This window comes from Panthera onca, chromosome A3 (genome assembly GCF_046562875.1).
Source record: "Panthera onca isolate mPanOnc1 chromosome A3, mPanOnc1 haplotype 2, whole genome shotgun sequence".
In the NCBI taxonomy this organism is placed as follows: domain Eukaryota; kingdom Metazoa; phylum Chordata; class Mammalia; order Carnivora; family Felidae; genus Panthera; species Panthera onca.
The window spans coordinates 26,165,969-26,188,158 of record NC_138341.1 but is presented as its reverse complement, the minus strand read 5'-3'; the positions used below and the strand labels follow the sequence as shown (position 1 = coordinate 26,188,158).

Here is a 22,190-nt window from a genome sequence, read left to right as displayed (position 1 = left end):
TAAAAGTTCTTTGTATATATTTGGATACCAGTCCTGTATCATGTAATATGTTTTGCAGAGATTTTCTCCTGGTCTGTGGCTTGTCTTCTCATTCTCTTAACATCTTTCACAGAAAAGTTTTTAATGTTAATTAAGTTCAACTTACCAATTTTTCTTTTAAGGATCATGCTTTTGGTGTTATATCTAATATGCTATCCTCAAACCAAAAGATCACCTAGATTTTTTTTCCTATATTATCTTCTAGGAGTTTTACAGTTAGGTTTGCCTTTCACATTTAGGTCTGTAACCAATTTGAATTAATTTTTATGAAAGGTGTAAAAGTACAGTTCTAGAATTATTTTTCACATGGATGCCTATTTGTTCCAGCACCATTTGTGGAAAACACCATAGTTTCTCCATCAAATTGCTTTTGTGCCTTTGTCAACTGATGATATTTGTGTCTCTTGTGTTTCTGGGCTCTCTAGTCTGTTCTACTGATCTATTTGTCTATTCTTTTGCCAAAGACACACTATCTTGATTACTGTGGCATTTTTTTTTGTTTTTAACATTTTCTGGTTTTACTTTGATATAACAGACATGACGCTAAGCTAAACGTGTACAGTATGATTTGATACATACATATATTGAACAATATTTACCAAAATAAGGTTAGTTAACACACCCTTCACTTCACACAATTATCATTTTTTTGTTGTTGTTACAACGAGAACAAACAAACAGATACATAATCATAAATACAGAGAACAAACAGGTGGTTGCCAGAGGGGAAGGAGTTGAGGGGTGAGCAAAACTGGTGAAGGGAATTAAGAGGTACAAGCTTCCCGTTTTAAAATAAGTAAGTCACAGGGATGAAAACACAGCATGGGGACTATAGACAGTTCTACTGTAGTAACATCGTATGGTGACAGGTGATAACTATATTTATCATAATGAGCACGGCTTAATGTACAGAGTTGTCAATGTTGTACACCTGAAACTGAAATAACATGGTATCTCAACTCTACTTTGACAGAAAATAGTTCTTCAAACTTCATAATTTTATCTTAACTTCCCTTGTCTGCAGTATGATTTGTCTCTTAATTTTAAATTCCTCTTCCCTTGATATAAAAATTATTTTCTGTTACCTACTTTTCCCTCAGAATGTTAAAAATAGATTGGTTATTAGGAACCATTATAGTCATTCTCCTCTAATAACCGGTCAACATCAATTGCTAATGTTTCTTTCAAAAAAAAAAAAATTTTTTTAACGTTTATTTATTTTTGAGACAGAGCATCAACGGGGGAGGGTTAGAGAGAGAGAGACACAGAATCTGAAACAGGCTCCAGGCTCTGAGCTGTCAGCAGAGAGCCCCGACGCGGGGCTCGAACTCACAGACCGCGAGATCATGACCTGAGCCGAAGTCGGCCGCTTAACCGACTGAGCCACCCAGGCACCCCTGTTTTTTTCTTTTTAAAAACATCAAATGGGGGCGCCTGGGTGGCTCAGTCGGTTGAGCGTCCGACTTCGGCTCAGGTCACGATCTTGCAGTTTGTGGGTTCGAGCCCCGCGTCGGGCTCTGTGCTGACACCTCAGAGCCTGGAGCCTGCTTCAGATTCTGTGTCTCCCTCTCTCTGACCCTCCTCTGTTCATGCTCTGTCTCTTCCTGTCTCAAAAATAAATAAAACATTTAAAAAAAAAAAAAAAACATCAAATGAATTATATGAATTAATCAGTCTAGCACAGCTCACACATTTCTTTACTGCTAGTATGGATTCAGCAATGAATGATGCTACAGGAAAATGATAATATAAAGTGCTTACCTCAGGCCTTAGAGAAGGAAGAATAACAATTTCTTGCAAGGCTTGTTTTGCCAACTCTTGTCCAGCTATATCATCAAATTTAACAGCTGTTCCACTAAGAAAGAGAATTACAGTTAGCTCCACAACAAAATATGCTTCAGTTACTACCATATGAAATAAAGTTATTTTTTTGAAATACAGTTATTTTTATGTTAACTGTGAAATTATAATTAAATCGGTAAAACAATGGTTTTCTGCATTTACTGTAACTGAAAACATAAAAATTAAATAAGTATATTAGACAAGATACTTTATTTTTTTAAGTTTATTTGAGAGACAGACACACACACACACACGGAGAGAGAGAATCTCAAGCAGACTCTGTGCTGTCAGCATGGAGCCCAATGTGGGGCTTGAACTCACAAACTGTGAGATCATAACCCGGGATGAAATCAAGAGTCGGTCGCTTAACAGACCAAGGCTTCCAGGTGCTCCTAGACAAGATATTTGTTAACTATTTTACTTATATTAAATAAATTCAAAACTAAAACCATTAAATGAAACACTTTAGATGGCAAAACTTACTTGTCCACAATTTCGTTCATTATAAGGTTAGCAAGGTTGCTGTCCACATTCCTAAAATTCTTCAAGTCTTTCTTTTTGCGAACAGCAGTTGTAGGGGTAGAAGGTTTGTTTGTTCTGTTTGTTTTTGGTGTACTCTTAAAGGACACAAAATTATAATGTAAAAATACAAACAACAGTTTTCACAAGTAAATTAACCTCAAAGTTCACAGAATTAAAAGCTTAACAATAGGAAAAAGGATATAAAAAACCCAAAACTGTGTATTTACTCCAATGCAAAATGGTATTAACTACAGAACTACATTTGGCATGAAGTGGGCTTACAAGAGGATTTAATACAGAAAGATTTAGATACCATAAAATAAAAAGACCCTATGATAATTTTGATTATTGTTAGAATTCTAACAAAACTCTGTGGTTAATGTTATAAAACATGTACATATATTTAAACAACTGAGTAACAAATTTAAAATGAACTCTATAGCATTACATAAAACAGACTGGATAAGCAGTTTACTACACAATACCGAATTAGGTCCAAAGGGAGTTAAAGTAAGATTTACTTTTTAATAGCAAGTTGTCCTTACAGATTTTTTTCTTGTAGATTAAAAAAAAAATTACATTCCGCTTGTATAAACTTATCAATGCTTTAAGATATTATAAAGTATTTGTTATTATCTTAAGCAATTAAAGTTACTATCTCCAAATACCTTATGAGTTCCAGCTGCAGGACCAGGTCCCTGTCTCACTCCAGAAACCATGGATAAACCACTACAACTAGGTGCTCTGTGGTGGCCTGAAAGACCTGTGGATCCAGTTTTCATAACTGTTTTTGAACGAGGCAGTGAATTACTAGTGTGTGTCAAGGGATCTTTTCTTTTCGGAACAGCTCCACTTTCTATCAAAGAAAAAGTACAATCATCATGGATAGAAAACTGCGGCTAAACATTATAAAATAAAGATGGGTACAAATTTGCAAAAGTAAGCTAAATACTATTTTTTTTTACATTAGCAATATTTCAAAATAAGATTTCAATTAGACTATCTACTAGGGTGGTCATGGGGTTATCACTTGGTGGACAAGATTATGGGTATTTAGGTTTTTCCTTTTCCTGATGTATAATAGTCTTATAAGGAATATTTATTTGTAATAAAAAGAACCACATTTATTTGTGGGGACAGGAGGAGGACATAAGAAGATTACCCAAAGTTGCTGAATATTTAAAAAACAAAATGCAATAAAGGCATTAAAATTATGTTGTAGAAGAAGTGGGGGGGGGGGGGGGGTGGGGAACACTGCATTACCTTGTTCCAAACTTTCAAGACTATAAAATAGTATGAAAGTCCACAGTCTGTGCCCACCAAAGGAAATAATCAATTAATTTAATATCAATCAATTTTTAATTTAAAGGGTACAAAGACGTGGTTTTTATATGCTGAGTATTCTATGTGCTGTATATATGTAAATAAACACAAATAAAACATTTTCAATTAAGCTTAAAAGGTTACCTGACCTATCTATATTGCACTTCTACATACGTTACAGGCTTTCAAATGTTCAAATCTTACTACTTCTAATATTTTTATATACTCCCTAACAAACATCAGTTTATTAGTAACAATGTTTACAGTAAAGACAAATGTTAAATCAGTCAGCAAATTAGAACAGCCTAAAGACAAAAACCTTATTTTTGTGTTTTTCATCAAATCCAAGTGTTTTAAGGAAACTCAAAGGAAGAGAACTTTAGAGTAGAGAAAGGTGATCAAGAGGTTCTTCCAGTAAATAAATGTAAAGTTCTGAACCATATGTTCAAAGAACTAGTGGACAGTGACCCTAAAGGACAAAGCAGGAAAGCAATCTAGAAAAGGGGAAAATAATAAGGAAAGCAAAGGTGTGAAAAAAGAGCAAAATCTGCTCTTATTGTCACAAACTGAACAAAGCAATGTTTACTTTCATAAAATTTAAGTCCTGGACATGAAACTAATACTGAAAAAGTCACCAATAAAACTAGCCAAGATGTCACAGAACTTAGGAAATGAGTATCTGTCCCCCACCCCAAAATAAAAAAGCATGTGAGATAAGATAAAGATTCATTTCAGAGGGAAAAAAGGAGAGGGAGGGGTGCGTGAGTGGCTCATTCAGTTAAGCGTCTGACTCTTGATTTTGGCTCAGGTCATGATCTCTCAGTTTGTGAGTTTGAGCCTTGTGTCAGGCTCTGCGCTAAAAGTGCAGAGCCTGCTTGAGATCCTCTCTCTCCGTGTCTCTCTGCCCCTCCCCTACTCAAGCTCTTTCTCTCTCTCAAAATAAATACACATTAAAAAAAAAGAGTGGAGAAGAATTTCTTCAGACAGTAAACATACAGTCCTAAGATTGTAAGTGAATAGAAATTTCCACAAGGAACTAAGAGAACAGACAGCACACTTTTCATAAAAAATAGTAAAAGTTTAGTAGGCAACAGAGTAGGTAGGTTCAAAACACGGTAGCAAAAAAAAAGTGTTAATCTATTATCATTAAAAAAAATTTTTTTTTAAGTTTATTTTTGTGAAAGAGACAGAGACAGTACGAGCAGGGGAGGAGCAGAGAAAGAGGGAGACACAGAATCCAAAGCAGGCTCCAGACTCTGAGCTGTCACCCAGACCCCAACACAGGGGTCAAACTCACTAGCCGTGAGATCATGACCTGAGCCGAAGTCGGACACTTAACCAACTGAGCCACCCAGGCATCCCAGGATTACTATCTTTCTTTACAAGCCTTTCAGTATTTCTTTTCTAATCAACCTTTTGAGGTATAATCTATGAGTAATAAATTGCATCCATTTAAAGTGTATAATTTGATTGAGTTAATAAAGATATACTTTAAAGATGACAGGATGCCTGGGTGGCTCAGTAGGTTAAGCATCCAACTCTTGATTTTTGCTCAGGTCATGAGCTCATGGGTAGTGGGACTGACCCCTGCCTCAGGCTCTGTGCTGGCTGTGGAGGCTGTTTGGGATTCTCTCTCTACCTCTATCTCTATCTCTGCTCCTCCCCCTCACACTTTCCCTCTCAAAATAAATGTTAAAAAAAAAAAAAAGATGAAATACCCACTAAAATCAAGATACAAAATGTTTCCATCCTACCCAAAAGTTTCTTTGTACTCATTTGCACTGCATCCCTTATTGCCCCTGGCCCTACACAAACACTCATATGCTTTCTGACAATGTTGGGGTCACCTGATTTAGTAGTTTCTATTGATCTAGGATCAAGGTTATTGAATCTCTCATATGACATCTCCAATATGCTGTTGAGGTTATCTAGTAATTTTTTTTTATTTTAGCAAGTATACTTTTCAACTTTAGAATTTCCATTATCTTTATTGTATAGTATGTTATGTGCTAAGTAAGATCACAGGTTTGCTAACTGATGCCGTATTTTTTTTTTATTAAAAAAAAATTTTTTTTAACGTTTATTTATTTTTGAGACAGAGAGAGATAGAGCATGAACGGGGGAGGGTCAGAGAGAGAGGGAGACACAGAATCTGAAACCGGCTCCAGGCTCTGAGCTGTCAGCACAGAGCCCGATGCGGGGCTCGAACCCACAAACTGCAAGATGGTGACCTGAGCTGAAGTCGGACACTTAGCCGACTGAGCCACCCAGGCGCCCCCTGATGCCGTATTTTAACTCTTTGAACACATTTAATAATAGCTGCTCTTAAGTCTTTGCTACATCAACAACTGGGCCCATTCAAGAGTCAATTTCTATTGACTGATTCTTTTCTTACAAAAAAAAATTTTTTTAATGTTTATTTATTTTGGAGAGAGAGAAAGAGAGAGTGTGAGCAGAGGAGAGGCAGAGAGAGGGAGGCCCAGAATCTGAAGCAGGCTCCAGGCTCTGAGCTGTCAGCACAGAGCCCAACGTGGGGCTTAAACTCACAAACTGTGAGATCATGACCTGAGTTGAAGCCGGACACTTAACCGACTGAGCCACCCAGGCACCCGTGACTGATTCTTTTTTTTTTTTTTTAATGTTTATTTGTTTTGAGGGAGAGACAGAGCACAAGCAGGGGAGGGTCAGAGAGAGAGGGAGACACAGAATCCAAAGCAGGCTCCAGGCTCTGCGCTGTCAGAACAGCGCAGCCCGATGTGGGGCTCGAACTCAAGAACCGCAAGATCGTGACTGAGCCGCTCAACTGACTGAGCCACCCAGGCGCCCCTGATTCTTTTCTTAAGTACACACTTTCTTATTTCTTTGCATGTCTAGAAATTCTGAGTTGAAAACTGGACACTACAGATAACACACTGAAGTAATATGTAGACTTTAGCATAACTATTTCCTAAGAGAGATGAAATAACTCATCCATGTGAAACATCACAGAATATTCCAGGAGTGTGTGACACTCGTAAAACAGGCCTGAGTAAGCAAGTTCATTGACTAGGACTCGATGGGTATCAAATACCAGTGCTGCATTAATTAGCTGTGCAGTTGGTAAATACCCCCATCAAGAAAACAGGATAAAACAGATCACTATGGGAGGGGGGATGGGCTAAATGGGTAAGGGGCACTAAGGAATCTACTGCTGAAATCATTGTTGCACTATATGCTAACGAATTTGGATATAAATCTTAAAAAATAAAAATAAATAAATAAATATAAAAACTGATCGCTAGGGATTTGAAATAAGATGGTTTGATTTTTTAACATAGGTATCAGGAAGAGAAAGTTGCTTTTTTGTTTTGTTTTGGGTTTCTTGCATGGCAGAAAAATACAATGGGATCTCACATGTGAAATGAAGTAGAAGAGAAGCAAGAAAACAAGGCAAAGGCATACCAGCTCTTCAGGGCTAGAAAATTTTGCTGTTTACATTGGTGGATTATTAGGATCTCAAATTTATGTCTTAGAAACTTAATTATTTATATGTGGTAAATTCTTACATTTCTTGGTTTTTAAAAAAAGTTCCTTATGAAAATGTCAGCTCTTCATAGCTGGGCTGAGAGAAACAGGCAAAATATTTATTTCTAAATTAGAAATGGTGTTTTAAATCATGTACAGGAAGGGGGGCACCTGGGTGGCTCAGTTGATTAAGCGTCTGACTTCGGCTCGGTCATGATCTTGCGGTTCGTGAGTTTAAGCCCTGCATTGGGCTCTGTGCTGACAGCTCAGAACCTGGAGCCTGCTTCAGCTTCTGTGTCTCCCTCTCTCTCTGCCCCTCCCCTGCTTGCACTATGCCTCTCTCTCTCAAAAATAAATAAACCTTAAATATTATTTTTTTAAATCATGTACAGGGAGGAAAAGGAATACAGCCAGTCACAAGGGGCTCTGTACTAGAAGACCAAACCAAAATGAGAACTCCATAAGAGAGAAGTAAAGCCAGAAGGGAACGATTTGATAACCTATTGTCTCCAGTCCACTTACCTTAATTCTTCTTAATTGAAGTCTTGAAGGTTTGTATTATGTATGAATAAAGAAGACAGTTGTCTTATAGTCTAAACTAAGGTTTTTCTGCTACAAATTGAACAAAGCAATGTTTACTTTCATAAAATTTAAGCCCTGTACATGAAACTAATGCTGAAAAAGTCACCAATAAAACTAGCCAAGATGTCAGAGAACTTAGGAAATGAAGATCTGCTGTAAGCTTCTGTAGGAGTTGATACCCCAAAGTTCGTGGAAAACAAATTTAACCCATAGTGGGGCGCCTGGGTGGCGCAGTCGGTTAAGCGTCCGACTTCAGCCAGGTCACGGTCTCGCGGTCCGTGGGTTCGAGCCCCGCGTCAGGCTCTGGGCTGATGGCTCGGAGCCTGGAGCCTGTTTCCGATTCTGTGTCTCCCTCTCTCTCTGCCCCTCCCCCGTTCATGCTCTGTCTCTCTCTGTCCCAAAAATAAATAAAAAACGTTGAAAAAAAAAAAAAATTTAAAACAAATTTAACCCATAGTTAATAATAGTATTCTAATGTTTCCCCTTACTATGTGAACTCAGCTTCAAATTTTTCCTAAGGTACTATGATAAAACGTTCATGCATAGTAATTAAAATTGTAGAATTAAATATGTGCAATTAATATTGATATTTAACAAAGAGAAATTAAAATTTCTGACTTAAAAAACACCACTTCATGAAAACTTGGTACAGGTATGCATGAAAAAAACCACAAATGCTGAAAATGCAACAGAAACAAAAGAATATTTTAATAGCTTAGGAAAATGAACCTTCATATTTTATACTCTCAAAAATGGGTGGTTGCAAAATAAGCAAATAAAGCGTGTTGAGAACGGTTATATCCTATTTGCTACATATTTATATACCATGAATGACAGGGATACTGTATTTTCAACACAGCCCTGTGAAAACAAAAGCCAACGAAATAAACCATTATAAAATCAAATCAACATTATCAAGTTATATAGGACTCTACTCTGCATGCAAGCTTTATTATCTTCCATGTTAGTTAACCTAAACCCACCTGACTGGAGATGTCCATTGCGGCATGTCAAGTTAGTACTGTCATTATAGACATCCGTTTGGGACTTGGAAAATTGCAAAACTGGTTGCAGCTTCTCTATGCAACAGAGGCAGGTAAAAAAAAGAACAAAATAAATAAAAAGCAAAAACACATAATGAAAAAATAAGATGTACACGTGAAAATAAAAAGTAATTCAAGGTGTTAGAAGATGAAGGATTTTGGCATTTATATAAAATTATCTTAAAAATATCATTAGTAAAAACTCAGACATTAAAATAGCAACAGAAGTTCACAACTGGCTATTTTCAAAATATGCTTTATATAGGTGTTGTAACCTGAAGCAGGTTTCATATTACCACTATCACCAGCAAATATTTTCTGAGTATCTAATATACCCACATCATTATGTAGGGGAATAGCCTGGAGACAAAAAAATGAATATTGTTTTTATCATCCAGATACTTCTTTAACATGGCTGGCAACTTACAACACAATTTTTTTTTTTATTTTTCATTTTTTTTACAACACAAATATATTAAAAAAAAAAAAAAGATTGTATAGGAGCACCTGGGGTGGCTCAGCTGATTAAGCATACAACTCTTGATTTCAGCTCAGGTCATGATCTCATGGTTCATGGGTTCAAGCTTGGGTCCTCTCTCTTCCTCTCTCTCTGTCTCTCCCCTTCTCGCTTGCACTCTCTCTCTCTCTCTCTCTCAAAAATAAATACATTTTTAAAAAGAAAAAAAAAGACTATTTCAATCCTACCCTCAATTTCAAGTAACGACAAATCCTCTCAAGACCCAGGTCGCTATGTCTAGCACCTCAGGCCCAGGAGGGTACCATTTTGTGCTATCTTGCCCCTCTCTATCACTGATGCACTACCATTTCCCCATTCAAGTCATCCATACTACTAGTTGACCCTGTTTACCCTGCTTCACCACTTACCAGCATGAACTTGCTTTAGCCTCAGTTTTCTGAGGGTCTCAAAGATTAAACAAAATAATATACAGGAAGAACCTGCTATGTGCCCCTATTCATCACAGGGGCCCAATTCTTACCATAATTATTTTGTTGCAGTACTCCCAACTGTCATACTGATTCTTTTCTTTTGTACTAGGAGCTCAATGAATATACGAAAAAATGTAGCACATACATACTAATTCTCCTAAACTTTCATTTCTAAGGTCAGACAAGCAGGCGCCATGCTTGGTTTATGGTACAACCACACATGCCTTTGGGACAGGTTAAATAGCAGCTACCCTTTCTGCACAAAGCACAAAGTACTGAACTGTTTTTGTATCCTAGAACTGGCTGATACAATATACCTTGGAGCTTTTTGTTGTTGTTGTTAGTTAACAGATAGGTCATCTGATTTTTCTCAATGATAATACTTTTCAAATCACTGAGAAAGAAACCATTTATGTTGGTAATAGACATAACTTAGAAAAAAACTGTAAATATCTTCTTTATCAATTAACACTCCCTTCACTGAAATGTAACAAGAAGATCACGTATACATTCATTACATACTAAACATAAAGTAACTAACTCCTTGGTTTTGATAACTAATAACTAGGAATAAAAAGCCAGAGAAGTTGTTTTGGTGTGTAGGGTTTAGATTTATAGGTGTGGAAACACACATATACACAATACTACTATACTGCTAATATGAGCTTGCTCCAATTCATTTTTGTTAAAGAAAGTAAACTTAGTTTAATGCTTCTGTTTAGAATCACTAAGGTTGTATAGATTCATTAATGATTTAAAATAAAAGCATCACCTTGCTTCTTGGCTCCCACACAACCATCCGAGTCATCTACTTTATTAAAAGGAAAATATTACCACGTAACTTTTCTGTTTAAAACCCTTTAGCAGCTTCCCACTGCCCACAGACCAGAGCTCAAACCTCTTGCTATATAACATTAAGGCCCTGCATGATCTGCCTGCATCTCTCATACTGGAGTAATCCTATGTTCACTTCTTCTCCAGCACCCTTCCCTACTTGCCATGCTATTTCTTACCCAGAACCTCTGTTCATACTGTTACTTCTTCCTGAAATGTCTTTTCTTCCAAACATTCTTTACAGCTTTGTCTTTTTTGGGGCACTTAGGTGGCCCAGTTAGTTAAGTGTCTGACTCTTGGTTTTGGCTCAGGTCATGATCTCACAGTTCGTGAGTTTGAGCCCCGCATCAGGCTCTCAGGCTCTGTGCTGACAGTGCAGAGCCTGCTTCGGATTCTCTCTCCCTCCTTCTCCCTCTCTCTCTCTCTCCATCTCCGTCTCCCTCTCCCCCTCCCCTGCTCGTACTCTTTCTCTCAAAATAAATAAACTTAAAAAAGAAATAAAAGTAATTTAAAAAAGAAAGCTTTATCTTTTTTAATCTCCCCTTTAGGTTTCACTTCTTCCAGGAATATTTCTCAGACACCTATTTTCCACCTCTATAAAATATTTGTACACCTCGTCCTGCAGTAATGATGATTCATCTATTTATGTATCTGCCTCAGCCAATATATCATGAGAGCCTTAAAGAGAGGAATGTTATATCCAGTATGTCAGTATATCTATCTGGTCAACCTTCATATATAATTATAATCCTACCACTTGTTACAATTTCTCCTCATATTATGCTGGTCCAAGCCTCCATCATTTTTCTCCTAGCTTACTACAATTCAATAGTGATCCAACTTGTTCTCCCTGGCTCTACCGTTGGAGCCTATTAGCAAGGTGATCTTTTCAAAATTTAAGTCAGAGAGGTGACTGGGTGGCTCAGTCAGTTAAGCATCTGACTTCAGCTCAGGTCATGATCTCACTGTTTGTGGGTTCAAGCCCTGTACTGGGCTCTGTGCTGACAGCTCAGGGCCTGGAGCCTGCTCAGATTCTGGGTCTCCCTCTCTCTCTGCCCCTCCCCTGCTCACACTCTGTCTCTCTTTCTCTCTCAAAAATAAACATTTAAAAAAAATATAAGTCAGATTATGTCATTCCTTTCCTAAAAATCCTGTAACTGCTCCTCTTTTCAGAGATGGCAAAAGTTCAAATCTTTATGGTGGCCTATAAGGCCCTGCTTGTTAGGATGAACCTCCCTGCCCCATCAGTTCTCTTACCTCCTCTCTACCATGCTCTCCTGGCTGGGGCACACTGTCCTCTTTGCTTCTTATCAGACACACCAGGTATGTTTTCTTAAGGTTTTACATCAGCTCTTCTCTCTGGACCATTCTTCTCCCAGAGACCTGCATGGCTAACTCCTGTCATCTTTTCAAAGAGGTGTAATTAACCATCCTATTTAAAACTAAAAGCTCAAACCACCTCCCATCCACTCCTAATCCCCATTACTATGTTTTATTTTTTTCTTTTTTTTCCACATATTTATCATCTTCCAACATACTGTATAACTTAATTCTTTTTTATGTTTATTCCCTACTGTCAGTCTTCCCCCTGCTGGAATAAAAACTCTATGAAGGATGGATCCTTGTCTATACCCTAACATTTATATGTAGAACATGGTAATCACCCAAAAACTATTTGCTGAGGGGCACGTAGGTGGCTCAGTTGGTTAAGCGTCTGACTTCAGCTCAGGTCATGATCTCGGGATTTGTAAATCGAGCCCCATGTGTGGCTCCACGCTGACAGTGCAGAGCCTGCTTGGGATTCTCTCTCTCTCTCTCTCTCTCTCTCTGTCCTCCCCCGCTTGTGCACTCTCTCCCTCAAAATAAATAAAGTTAAAAAAAAAAAACAAACAAACATTCGAGGGGTACCTGGGTGGCTCAGTTGGTTAAGTGTCCGACTTTGGCTCAGGTCATGACCTCATGACTCGTGAGTTCAAGCCCCACATTGGGCTCTGTGCTGACAGCTCAGAGCCTGGAGCCTAGTTTGGATTCTATGTCTCCCTCTCTCTCTGCCCCTCTCCTGCTCACACTCTCTCTCTCTCTCTCTCACCAAAATAAATAAACATTAAAAAATTTTGCTGAATTACTAAATAAATTCAGTTAATATCATTGGCACTGTACCTGGTACAGAGTAAAGATTTAATAAGTGGATGCTGAATGAAGCTATTTATTTTTTTACAAAAGAGTAACCTCCAGGTATGCCAAAATTATTTATTTATGGTTAAGCTTTGCTCGAAGGCTTACTATCTTGAATCTAATATATATGAACTCTTCCCATTTTATCAGAGAGTCTGCATCCTCTCTAACCAATCTGTAGGCAGAACTCTTAGTATGATTCTCCATCCTAACTAGGTAACTACTGGGCATTCCACCTCTGAAAAGTTCCATTTCTCAACCAATACGTAGTATATAAATATGCTCTACTATGCACGTGTGCACAACTCTTTTTTACTGTCTTTGGTAGATACAGTCCTAGACTTTGAGATCTCAGAAGACAGGAATATGTTGAGGCCTCTATTCCACCTCTTCTTTTTTAAAGGAACCTCTTGCATGAACGGGCAAAGAGCACTTTTGAGGATGACAACAGACAATGACATCCAAAATATTAATTCTTTTAATGCCTAGCTTGTTATAGATTCTCTTTTCATCCTAGCACAAATAAGAAATTACAAAGCCACATTAAAAGACAAGTCTATAATAGATGAGATGCTTCCAATAATTCATCATATCACATCTTCAAAAGATAAATCAACCAACTCCTAATTACTCAATTAGAAACGTGCTACTAAATGTGCCATAATTAAACTTAATCTGCATTATAGATATGATAATTTGTACATATAGTGAAAGGCATTATAGCCAAAACATAGAAAATACCAAGTAGAACAATTAATTATTTTACTACAATAACCTTTGATATTATATTTAATTTTACTTGATACACTAGTGATCTTCACATAGGAAGTAAGAAGACAAACTCTGTCAGCCATAGACACCAGGCGAACATTGCCTTGTTAATTACCTGAAAACATTAAAGGCTTCTTTTTCATCTCTGTGGGGCAAAAAATTTACCAACACAATGGGTCATATAAGAATGAATGAACGAATGAAATATTTACATATGCATGTGTAAATACATTTTTCCACAAAAGCAAGGTGGTGATTACAGATAGATAAGGAGGTGAATAAAAACCAGCATTTTTGAGTACTTACTATGGTCTCTGTGACTGTCACAAATATAGTGAGATAAGTATTATCTATTAGCATATTATAAATGAGATGAAAAAGGCTCAAACATGCTAAATAACTTACCATAAATCACAGAGTAATAAATATATAAGGTCTATCTGTTTACCAAATATACACTTCTATCAAAACAAGTTATGGTACAGAATCACCCAAGAAGGATGGATTTTAGTTCCACTTTGTTTTAGGGGTAGATTTACCTTAAAAAAATAAGTTTAAAATCTATACCTTCAAAGAGAAGATGAAAAGTTTCTCTTTATAGACCTATTCAAACTGATAAATGCAGGAAGAATGACAGAATTATATCACTTAGCATCAGTCATCAATTGCTACTATCACAAAATGCCAGAAGTACTGACAAATAAGCATACAACCACCTATCAGATGAACTTGGATATTAAAAGAGACATATCGTATGAATCTTCTGGAGATCCTGATTCAAAAAATTACCAGAAAAATACTAAGTTATTCAATTATGAGATACTAACTAAACATTATATTATGCATTATATTACATTATATTATATATTATATATAAATTCTATTTGGACACTAATCATTTATTTGGCTATGATTTTTTTGTTAATATTAAAAGAAATATTGGTTATTTTTTAGATGTGATAATGGCATTTGATAATTTTATTTTTAAGGCATTTTTAGAAATACAATAGGAAATATTTATAAATGAATTAAAAAAATGTCAAGAATTTGTTTCAACATAATATGAAGGGGGGAAAGTGGGTATATATGCTACATATATATATGTATATGTATATATACACGTACACACACACTGGAGTTGGCAAACTTTTTCTGTAAGAAGCCAGATAGTAAATATTAAAATATTTTAAAAAGCTATATATCAAAAGGCTTTGAGAGATTTATGATCTCTGTATCAACTACTCCACTGTCACTGTAGCATAAAAGCATCCAGACAGTATCTACAGGAATGAGTAGCTGTGTGCCATCTTATAAAAATAGGTAGTGAACTGGGTTTAGCCCATGGGCTGTAATTTGCCAGCCCTTGAATATAGATACATCAAGACTGACTAGGAGTTGATAACTATTAGAGCTGAATGATGGATAATTAATTCATTATACTCTTCTATTTTGTATATGTTAGAAATTTTCTGTAAGTTATAAAAAAAAGCCTAGAACACATTTTTGAGATTGATCTATTTCCATCTAATTTTAAAGTTTCACTGAACACACATTTCAAATACATCTCATTCCAGTTATACAATTCATTAAGTGATACCTAGAAGTTGTAAACGGTCCTTGGCCATAACCAAATTAGTCATCATTTTAGCTTGAAGGCGTCTAGCTCTTTCACACTGTTCACCTGAAAGAACAAAGAGGAAAAAAAGTGAAAACATCTACATTTCCCTACTAATATTACTTCAAGATAAAATAATATCGGGGCACCTGAGTGGCTCAGTCGGTTAAGTGTCTGACTCTTGGTTTCAGCTCAGATCATGATCTCACAGTTCATGGGTTTGAGCCCCACATCGGGCTCCACACCACGGAGCCTGCTTGGGACTCTCTCACACTCTCATTCTCACTCTCACTCTCTCTCTCTCTCTGCCTCTCCCCTGCTCTTGCTCACTCACTCTCTCTCTCTCTAAATATGTAAATAAACTTAAAAAAAAAAAAGAAGATAACATATTATCCCAACTAACCTCATGGGGAGTCATAGTCTTTATAATGAAAAGAGTATCTTTAAAAAATCAGTTACATTCCTTTTGATGGTTTCAGATCTACTGTTGTATTTCATGGATTTCATGTGTTATTTCATGGATTTTGAAGCATATCTTTTCCCCTACATTTAAAAATCTTTCAAACTGAGATGGGTTTTACAACCAGTACCAACTTACTAAAGCTATCAGCCAGGCTGCAGTCATACCACAGTCTGTCATTGCCTGTGCGTGAACAAATTTGGTCATTGATGTTAATATTGCTGTTACAGCTTTGTCTAAATAGGATGAAGACAGTACATTCAATAAGGTAAAAGTCAAATTCAAAGTGATGATAAGAAGAGAATGTGTCATATTTTAACTGACACTGTTTTTTCTCTTAGTGGTATAATCAAAGGCATTTTCGATTCAGTGAAGTACCATTTTTCTTATAATTTATTTTCTTCTAGCTCTTCTTCTACACAACTGACAAGGAAGAGCAAATACATTCTGTACATAATTCATAAAGTCATGCTCATAAACTCATGAAAAGTCTCAAAGGCCTAACCTCCCATATATACTTGTTCTATTCTGCTCTCTTTTCTATAGGACACCAGTAGCTAGAGAAGTAGTCAAAAAGGGCAAAGAAAAAAAACCTGGCAGACATTAGACATGTTGCAATTACTGGGGATGAGATGATGTAAGTAGTAGATATCAGCCAACCAGATAACAAATATCCCTGGGTGGACTGATCCATAAGGCTAAGATTCTCATCCTATATAATTTTTCCTTCTGAATTTATTTTATCTATGATAACTAAAATATTTTACTTACTTAATAGTGATACCCACATACTGCACAATAGTCACAGCATAGTATTTTAGAATTCAGGCTCTGGTGTCTCCCTCTCTCTGCCCCTCCCCCGTTCATGCTCTGTCTGTCTCTCTCTGTCCCAAAAATAAATAAAAAACGTTGAAAAAAAAAAATTAAAAAAAAAAAAGAATTCAGGCTCTGAAGTCAGATTGCCTGGGTTCAAATCTTGACTCTACCTACCACTTGCTAGCTATGAGACCTTAGGCAAGTTACTAAACTTCTTGGTACTTAAGGTTATTTATGTAAAAAGTAACAGTAATAGCAGCAGCCTCAGAGTGTGGGGTTGTGGTGAAAATTAAGAGATAACACACATGAAGCACACACACTGATGCCTGGGCACACAGCACAGTGTAAAATAAATGCTGCCTATATAAAGATAATATTAGACTCTAATTTTTAATTTTAGGTGATAGGAAAGTAAAGATGAAAAATAATTGCTTTGGTTTTAAAATGCCAAGTGTACATCAAAGTAAGACATTTACAGCTCATATTCTAACATGCAGTCAAGCATTACCCTTAAACACAAAAGGGAGTCTGATTAAACCATTCCTTCCTGCCTTGACAATGAGGGAAGGACCAGTTTCAAAACAGAGCTAAAAATGAGGCTAAAACATCTCCAACAGTGGGTCCAAGGAGGACACAAGTAATATCCTGGTTTTTGTCAGAATGCTATAGGTAATCAAGTTTGAACACAGGTAATAAAGCATTAACTGTAAGTCTATACACATTAATAATAACACTTAAAAATCTGTCAAATACTTTCAGTAAGTAGCTGGATCTGAAATCAGGGCAATCACATGAATATTATTTGGGATGGCTACCAAACAAATGTAAATAAAATCTTACCTTGTCCTGTAACTATGACAGCTATTCCTTTTTCTAGTTCTTCAATACCTTTCTTATACCATTCCACAGCTTGCTCCTTTTGTCCTGCTTTAAAACAGAAATAATTATTTGTATATATACTAGGCATTACATACTAGAATATACTAAACATTTCCCAAATCATGCTGTTATTAGATGATATATGAAAAAGAGGACTGTGATCAAATAAATCTGAGGAATATTACTATACGACCTCTTGGTACCTTTAGCATCCTAATGTGTATACATTTCCCAAAGGGGAGGTATAGACATCAATATTTCTCAAAATTTTAGGGTTGAGTCCTTTGTTTATCATCTCATGGTATTGATGCTTGTAACCACTGAATACTGTACTATGGAAAGAAATTTTAATTAGGGAGAATTTATTTTAAATAATGGTATTGAAAATACATACAGTTAGAAAACATAAACCTGATTTCAATAATGGAGGAAAAAAGCACTATTTAACCAACCTAATTGTATTCAAATCGGATGTAATTTGTTCATTGTTGGGTGCCTCCTTTTTGGAGTTAGCTTTTATTTTAAAAATGATTGCATTATGAGAACTGATACATGAGATTACAAGTGTGGCATTTAGTAAATGTCTATTTTCTTTCAAACAAATGACTGGTTTACAACATTAATTCTTGATCCAAGTTAAGCCTAAAAAAGACCTAAAAATTCAGCATAATCAGTATGTATCAATTTGTATGTAGAATATTTCTATAAAGTGTATGTATGTAAAGTGGTAACAACCACATGCAAATCTCATTGTTTTTGAAAATTAATTTCTTAGTCTTTAGAATCTGAAAAGTGGCACAGAGATACAGTAAAGGTGGAAATCATCTATCAGAACTAAGTTTTTCTTTTTTTCCCAACTTACGTCCCCATTTAATCAAACAACAGTTCCCATGTCATTCCTTAATATTATCTGAAATTTCAAAGCCAGTAAAATATCATGACTCCCTTGATTAACAAAAATGAAGTAGTCTTACCAGAAGCACCACACACAACTAAGTAATGCTGTCCCCTTATGAATGTGTACCACCTACTCCTTCCATCATCCCCCAAATAAATCACTAACTAGATTCAGCCCCTGGGATGGGGTAATTTCTTACTAATTGTAGTGCCACTAGTATTTCACACAGCTTCTAGGCCAGAATAATGACACATGAAGAAATTATTAAGCATTTGTTATAAGGGTGGGTGGCTCAGTCGGTTAAGCATCCAACTCTTGGTTTAGGCTAAGGTCATGATCTCATCGTTCTTAAGTTCGAGCCCCACATGGGTCTCCATGCTGACAGCATGGAACTGCTTGGAATTCTCTCTTTCTCCCTCTCTCTGTGCCCCTCCCCACTCACTCTCAAACTTAAAAAAAATAATTTCTTACCTACCAATTCAATTCAAATTTCTTACCATCCAATTCAAATTATTTGGATGCTGACCTTCCTATTTTTTTTTAATAAAAAAACCTATTTACATGTACTTTTGGTTTTTTAATTTGAAAAAGAGGGAGGGAAATTATAGAAAACAGTAAAATAGCATTTGCATTCTGAGTGGTGGGAAATGATAACAATGTCACATTTGCTTAAACATTTTTTTTCATAAATTACAATAATAGATACAAAAGAAGTTCCTTTTTTGTGCCTCTTCCCATTTCCAAGCTCCTTTCCTTTCTAGAAACCACTATAATATATTCAGTGAGTATCTTTCTAGTACATGTTTTTCTATTGTACCTATTTTATTTGTACCATTTAAAAATTTTACATCGCTTTTGAGTTCTATGTTGCCATATAGAGATCTACTTCATTCATTTTGACTTCTATATAGTATTCTTTAAAAAAATTTTTTTTTAATGTTTATTTATTCTTGAGAGAGAGAGACAGAGATAGAGCCTAAGCGGGGGGAGGGTCAGAGTGAGAGAGGGACACAGAATCTGAAGCAGGCTCCAGGCTCTGAGCTGTCAGCACAGAGCCCGAAGTGGGGCTCAAACTCACAAGCTGTGAGATCATGACCTGAGCTGAAGTCAGATGCTCAACCGACAGCCACCCAGGTGCCTCTCGATATAGTATCCTTTATCATCCTATAATTTATTCGACTATTTTTCTATTAAAATATATTTAGGTTATTTCCAGTGTCTCAGTATTTCAAATAATGCTGCAATAAACATGCTTGTACCTGTCCTTGTACGTATATGTGCCAATTTCTCTAGGGTATGTTTAAGGGGTAGAATTAATGAGTCATAGTTCAGTTCATTTCCATCCACCAGAAATCAACAAACTACTTTTTGAGAGTGCTTGCACCAATTTCCACTCCTAATAGCAGTGTATGACATTTACCACTGGCAACATCCAAATAAATGTTTTAAGGAGGCTGAGTAAATTACTATCTGCAAATGAAATGACTGATTACAGATAAATTCACGTGCTCAATACTCAATTACCTAACATTTTTTGATAAGAGGTAGTTGATTTGCTGTATTAATTGAATCTCTAAGTCAGTATGATAGTAGAAAATGCATAAATAATTATTACAAGACTTATAAGTACAAGACTACTGGAGAAAGGATAGATATATAGGTCAGTAGAACAGAAGAAAAAGTCCAGAAATAGACCCACACGCATAACATGGATTGACTTTGACAAAGATGACAAGGTAAGTCAATGAAGAAAGAACAGCCTATTCAAAAAATGATGCTAGAATAACAGCCCTCCATATAAAGAAACCTTCATACAACATAGAAAAAATTAACTTAAAATGGATCACAGACCTAAATGTAAAACCTAAAACTACTTAATTGATAGAAGAAAACAGACAAAATTCTTTGTGATTGTGGCTTAGGCAGAGATTTAGAAGATAAAAATCACAAACCTTAAGAGAAAAAAACTTGATAAACTAGATTGCATTAAAATTAAAAGCTGGGCTGGGGCGCCTGGGTGGCGCAGTCGGTTAAGCGTCCGACTTCAGCCAGGTCACGATCTCGAGGTCCGTGAGTTCGAGCCCCGCGTCAGGCTCTGGGCTGATGGCTCGGAGCCTGGAGCCTGTTTCGGATTCTGTGTCTCCCTCTCTCTCTGCCCCTCCCCCGTTCATGCTCTGTCTCTCTCTGTCCCAAAAATAAATAAAAAACGTTGAAAAAAAAATTAAAAAAAAAAAAAATTAAAAGCTGGGGCACCAGGGTGGCTCAGTCAGTTAAGCGTCCAACTCTTTATCTCAGCTCAGGCCTTGATCTCACGGTTGTGAGTTCAAGTCCTATGCTGGACTCTGTGTGGAGCACGAAGCCTACTTTAAAAAAAAAAAAAAAAATTAAAAGCTCCTGCTCCTTAAAAGACAGAGTTAGACAATGAAAACACAAGCCCCAGACTGAATGGGAGAAAATATTTGCAAACCACTATGTCTAAAAAAAGACATGTAACCAGAATACATAAAGAACTCTTACAATACAATGATAAAAAAAAATTATCCCCATTAAAATATAGTGGGCAAAAGATCAAATAATGTATACTTTATCAAAGACAGACATAACTCGCAAAGAAGCGCGAGAAAAGATGTTCAACATTATTAGCTTTTAGGTAACTACAAATTAAAATCACAAGATCCCACTAAGTACCTAATTTAGAATGGAAAACAATTCCAATACGTCAACTATACCCCCCCCAAAATTTTTTAAAGCACTTAAAATTATAAGACAAAATAAAAATGGACCTCAATATACTTGGAAGGGTGAATACAAAGTACAGCCACTTTGGGAGAAAGTCTGATAGCTTATGATATTAACGTACACATGTTTACCACACAACCCAGCAATCCCTTCTTCTTTGTATTTACCCAAAGAAATGAAATGAAAACATTAAAGACCAGTACATGAATGTTTATAACAACAGCTTTATTCATAAGAGCTAAAAACTGGAAACAATCTAGATGTCCATCATTTAGTGAATGGATTAACAAAATGTGGTACATCCATATGTAGAATATTATCCAGCAGTAAAAAGGAACAAACTACTGGTAAATGTAGGAATGTGGATGAATCTCAAAAACATGCTAAACGAAAGAAGCTAGACACAAAAGGCTACAGACTGTATGAATCCATTTAAATGACACTCAGTGAAGACAAAACTATAGGGACAGATCAGATCTGTGACTACCAGGGGCTAATCGAAAGGCAAGGGGACTGATTACAAAGGGGCACAAAGTAGCTTTTGGAATGATAAAACATTCAGTATATGTTGTTGTTATGGTTACCCAACTCTTTGTAAATACTCACTTAACTACACACTCTTAAAAGGGTTCAATTTTACTGTATGTAAATTATACCTCAATAAATCTTACTCTTAAAAAGTGCAATACTCTTAACATTTATGTAGAAGTATATTCATGGTGGCTTAGAATATTACACCTGAACTACAATCTTCATTACAAGATTAAAATACAAAAATTAGAAAAATATTTTTAAAACATCTGTTTAAAGGGATCAATGAGTTTTCAAAACAGTGAAAAGTACCAAAATTTGTAAAGGTACCATTTCATATTCATTAGCATGAATTACTAAAATTACAAAAATTACTAAAATATAGAAAGGAAAAAAGCCAACAGAGGTGGGTCTACTTTCTACTTGAAGCAACTGCCAATTCTGAAAGCAAAAGTGGCCAAGAAACTAAGCAGAGCTTTCAGCAGACTCATAGAACTAAATTGACAAAATGCAAATTCCAGGACATGTCCAGAAAAAATAGTGGCAAAGCTTCCAAGATTTTGGTTGGGACCCTGCATTACTGAAGAGTTAAGAACTAGACCAGCCTGCACAATGGGCTAGAAACCATACTTAAATCACTTCACTACCTTTACCCTGAAAGTAAGGGAA

The 22,190-nt window shown here is 36.1% G+C and overlaps 1 protein-coding gene across 4 annotated transcripts in view; it reads right to left on the bottom strand.

Annotated features, from left to right (window-relative positions):
- The window catches only part of SPAST (spastin), a 52,479-nt gene that overhangs the window by 18,528 nt on the left and 11,761 nt on the right, over positions 1–22,190 (bottom strand). The window contains exons 2-7 of one of the 4 annotated variants that reach the window (XM_060645143.3): positions 17,315–17,401; positions 15,181–15,264; positions 8,796–8,891; positions 3,072–3,259; positions 2,365–2,498; positions 1,801–1,894 (exon numbers count right to left, since the gene is read on the bottom strand). In XM_060645143.3, the coding sequence (XP_060501126.1) occupies positions 1,801–1,894; positions 2,365–2,498; positions 3,072–3,259; positions 8,796–8,891; positions 15,181–15,264; positions 17,315–17,401 (683 nt within the window). The remainder of the gene's footprint in view (positions 1–1,800; positions 1,895–2,364; positions 2,499–3,071; positions 3,260–8,795; positions 8,892–15,180; positions 15,265–17,314; positions 17,402–22,190) is intronic. The other 3 variants (XM_060645150.3, XM_060645159.3, XM_060645166.3) reach the window with 3 other exon arrangements.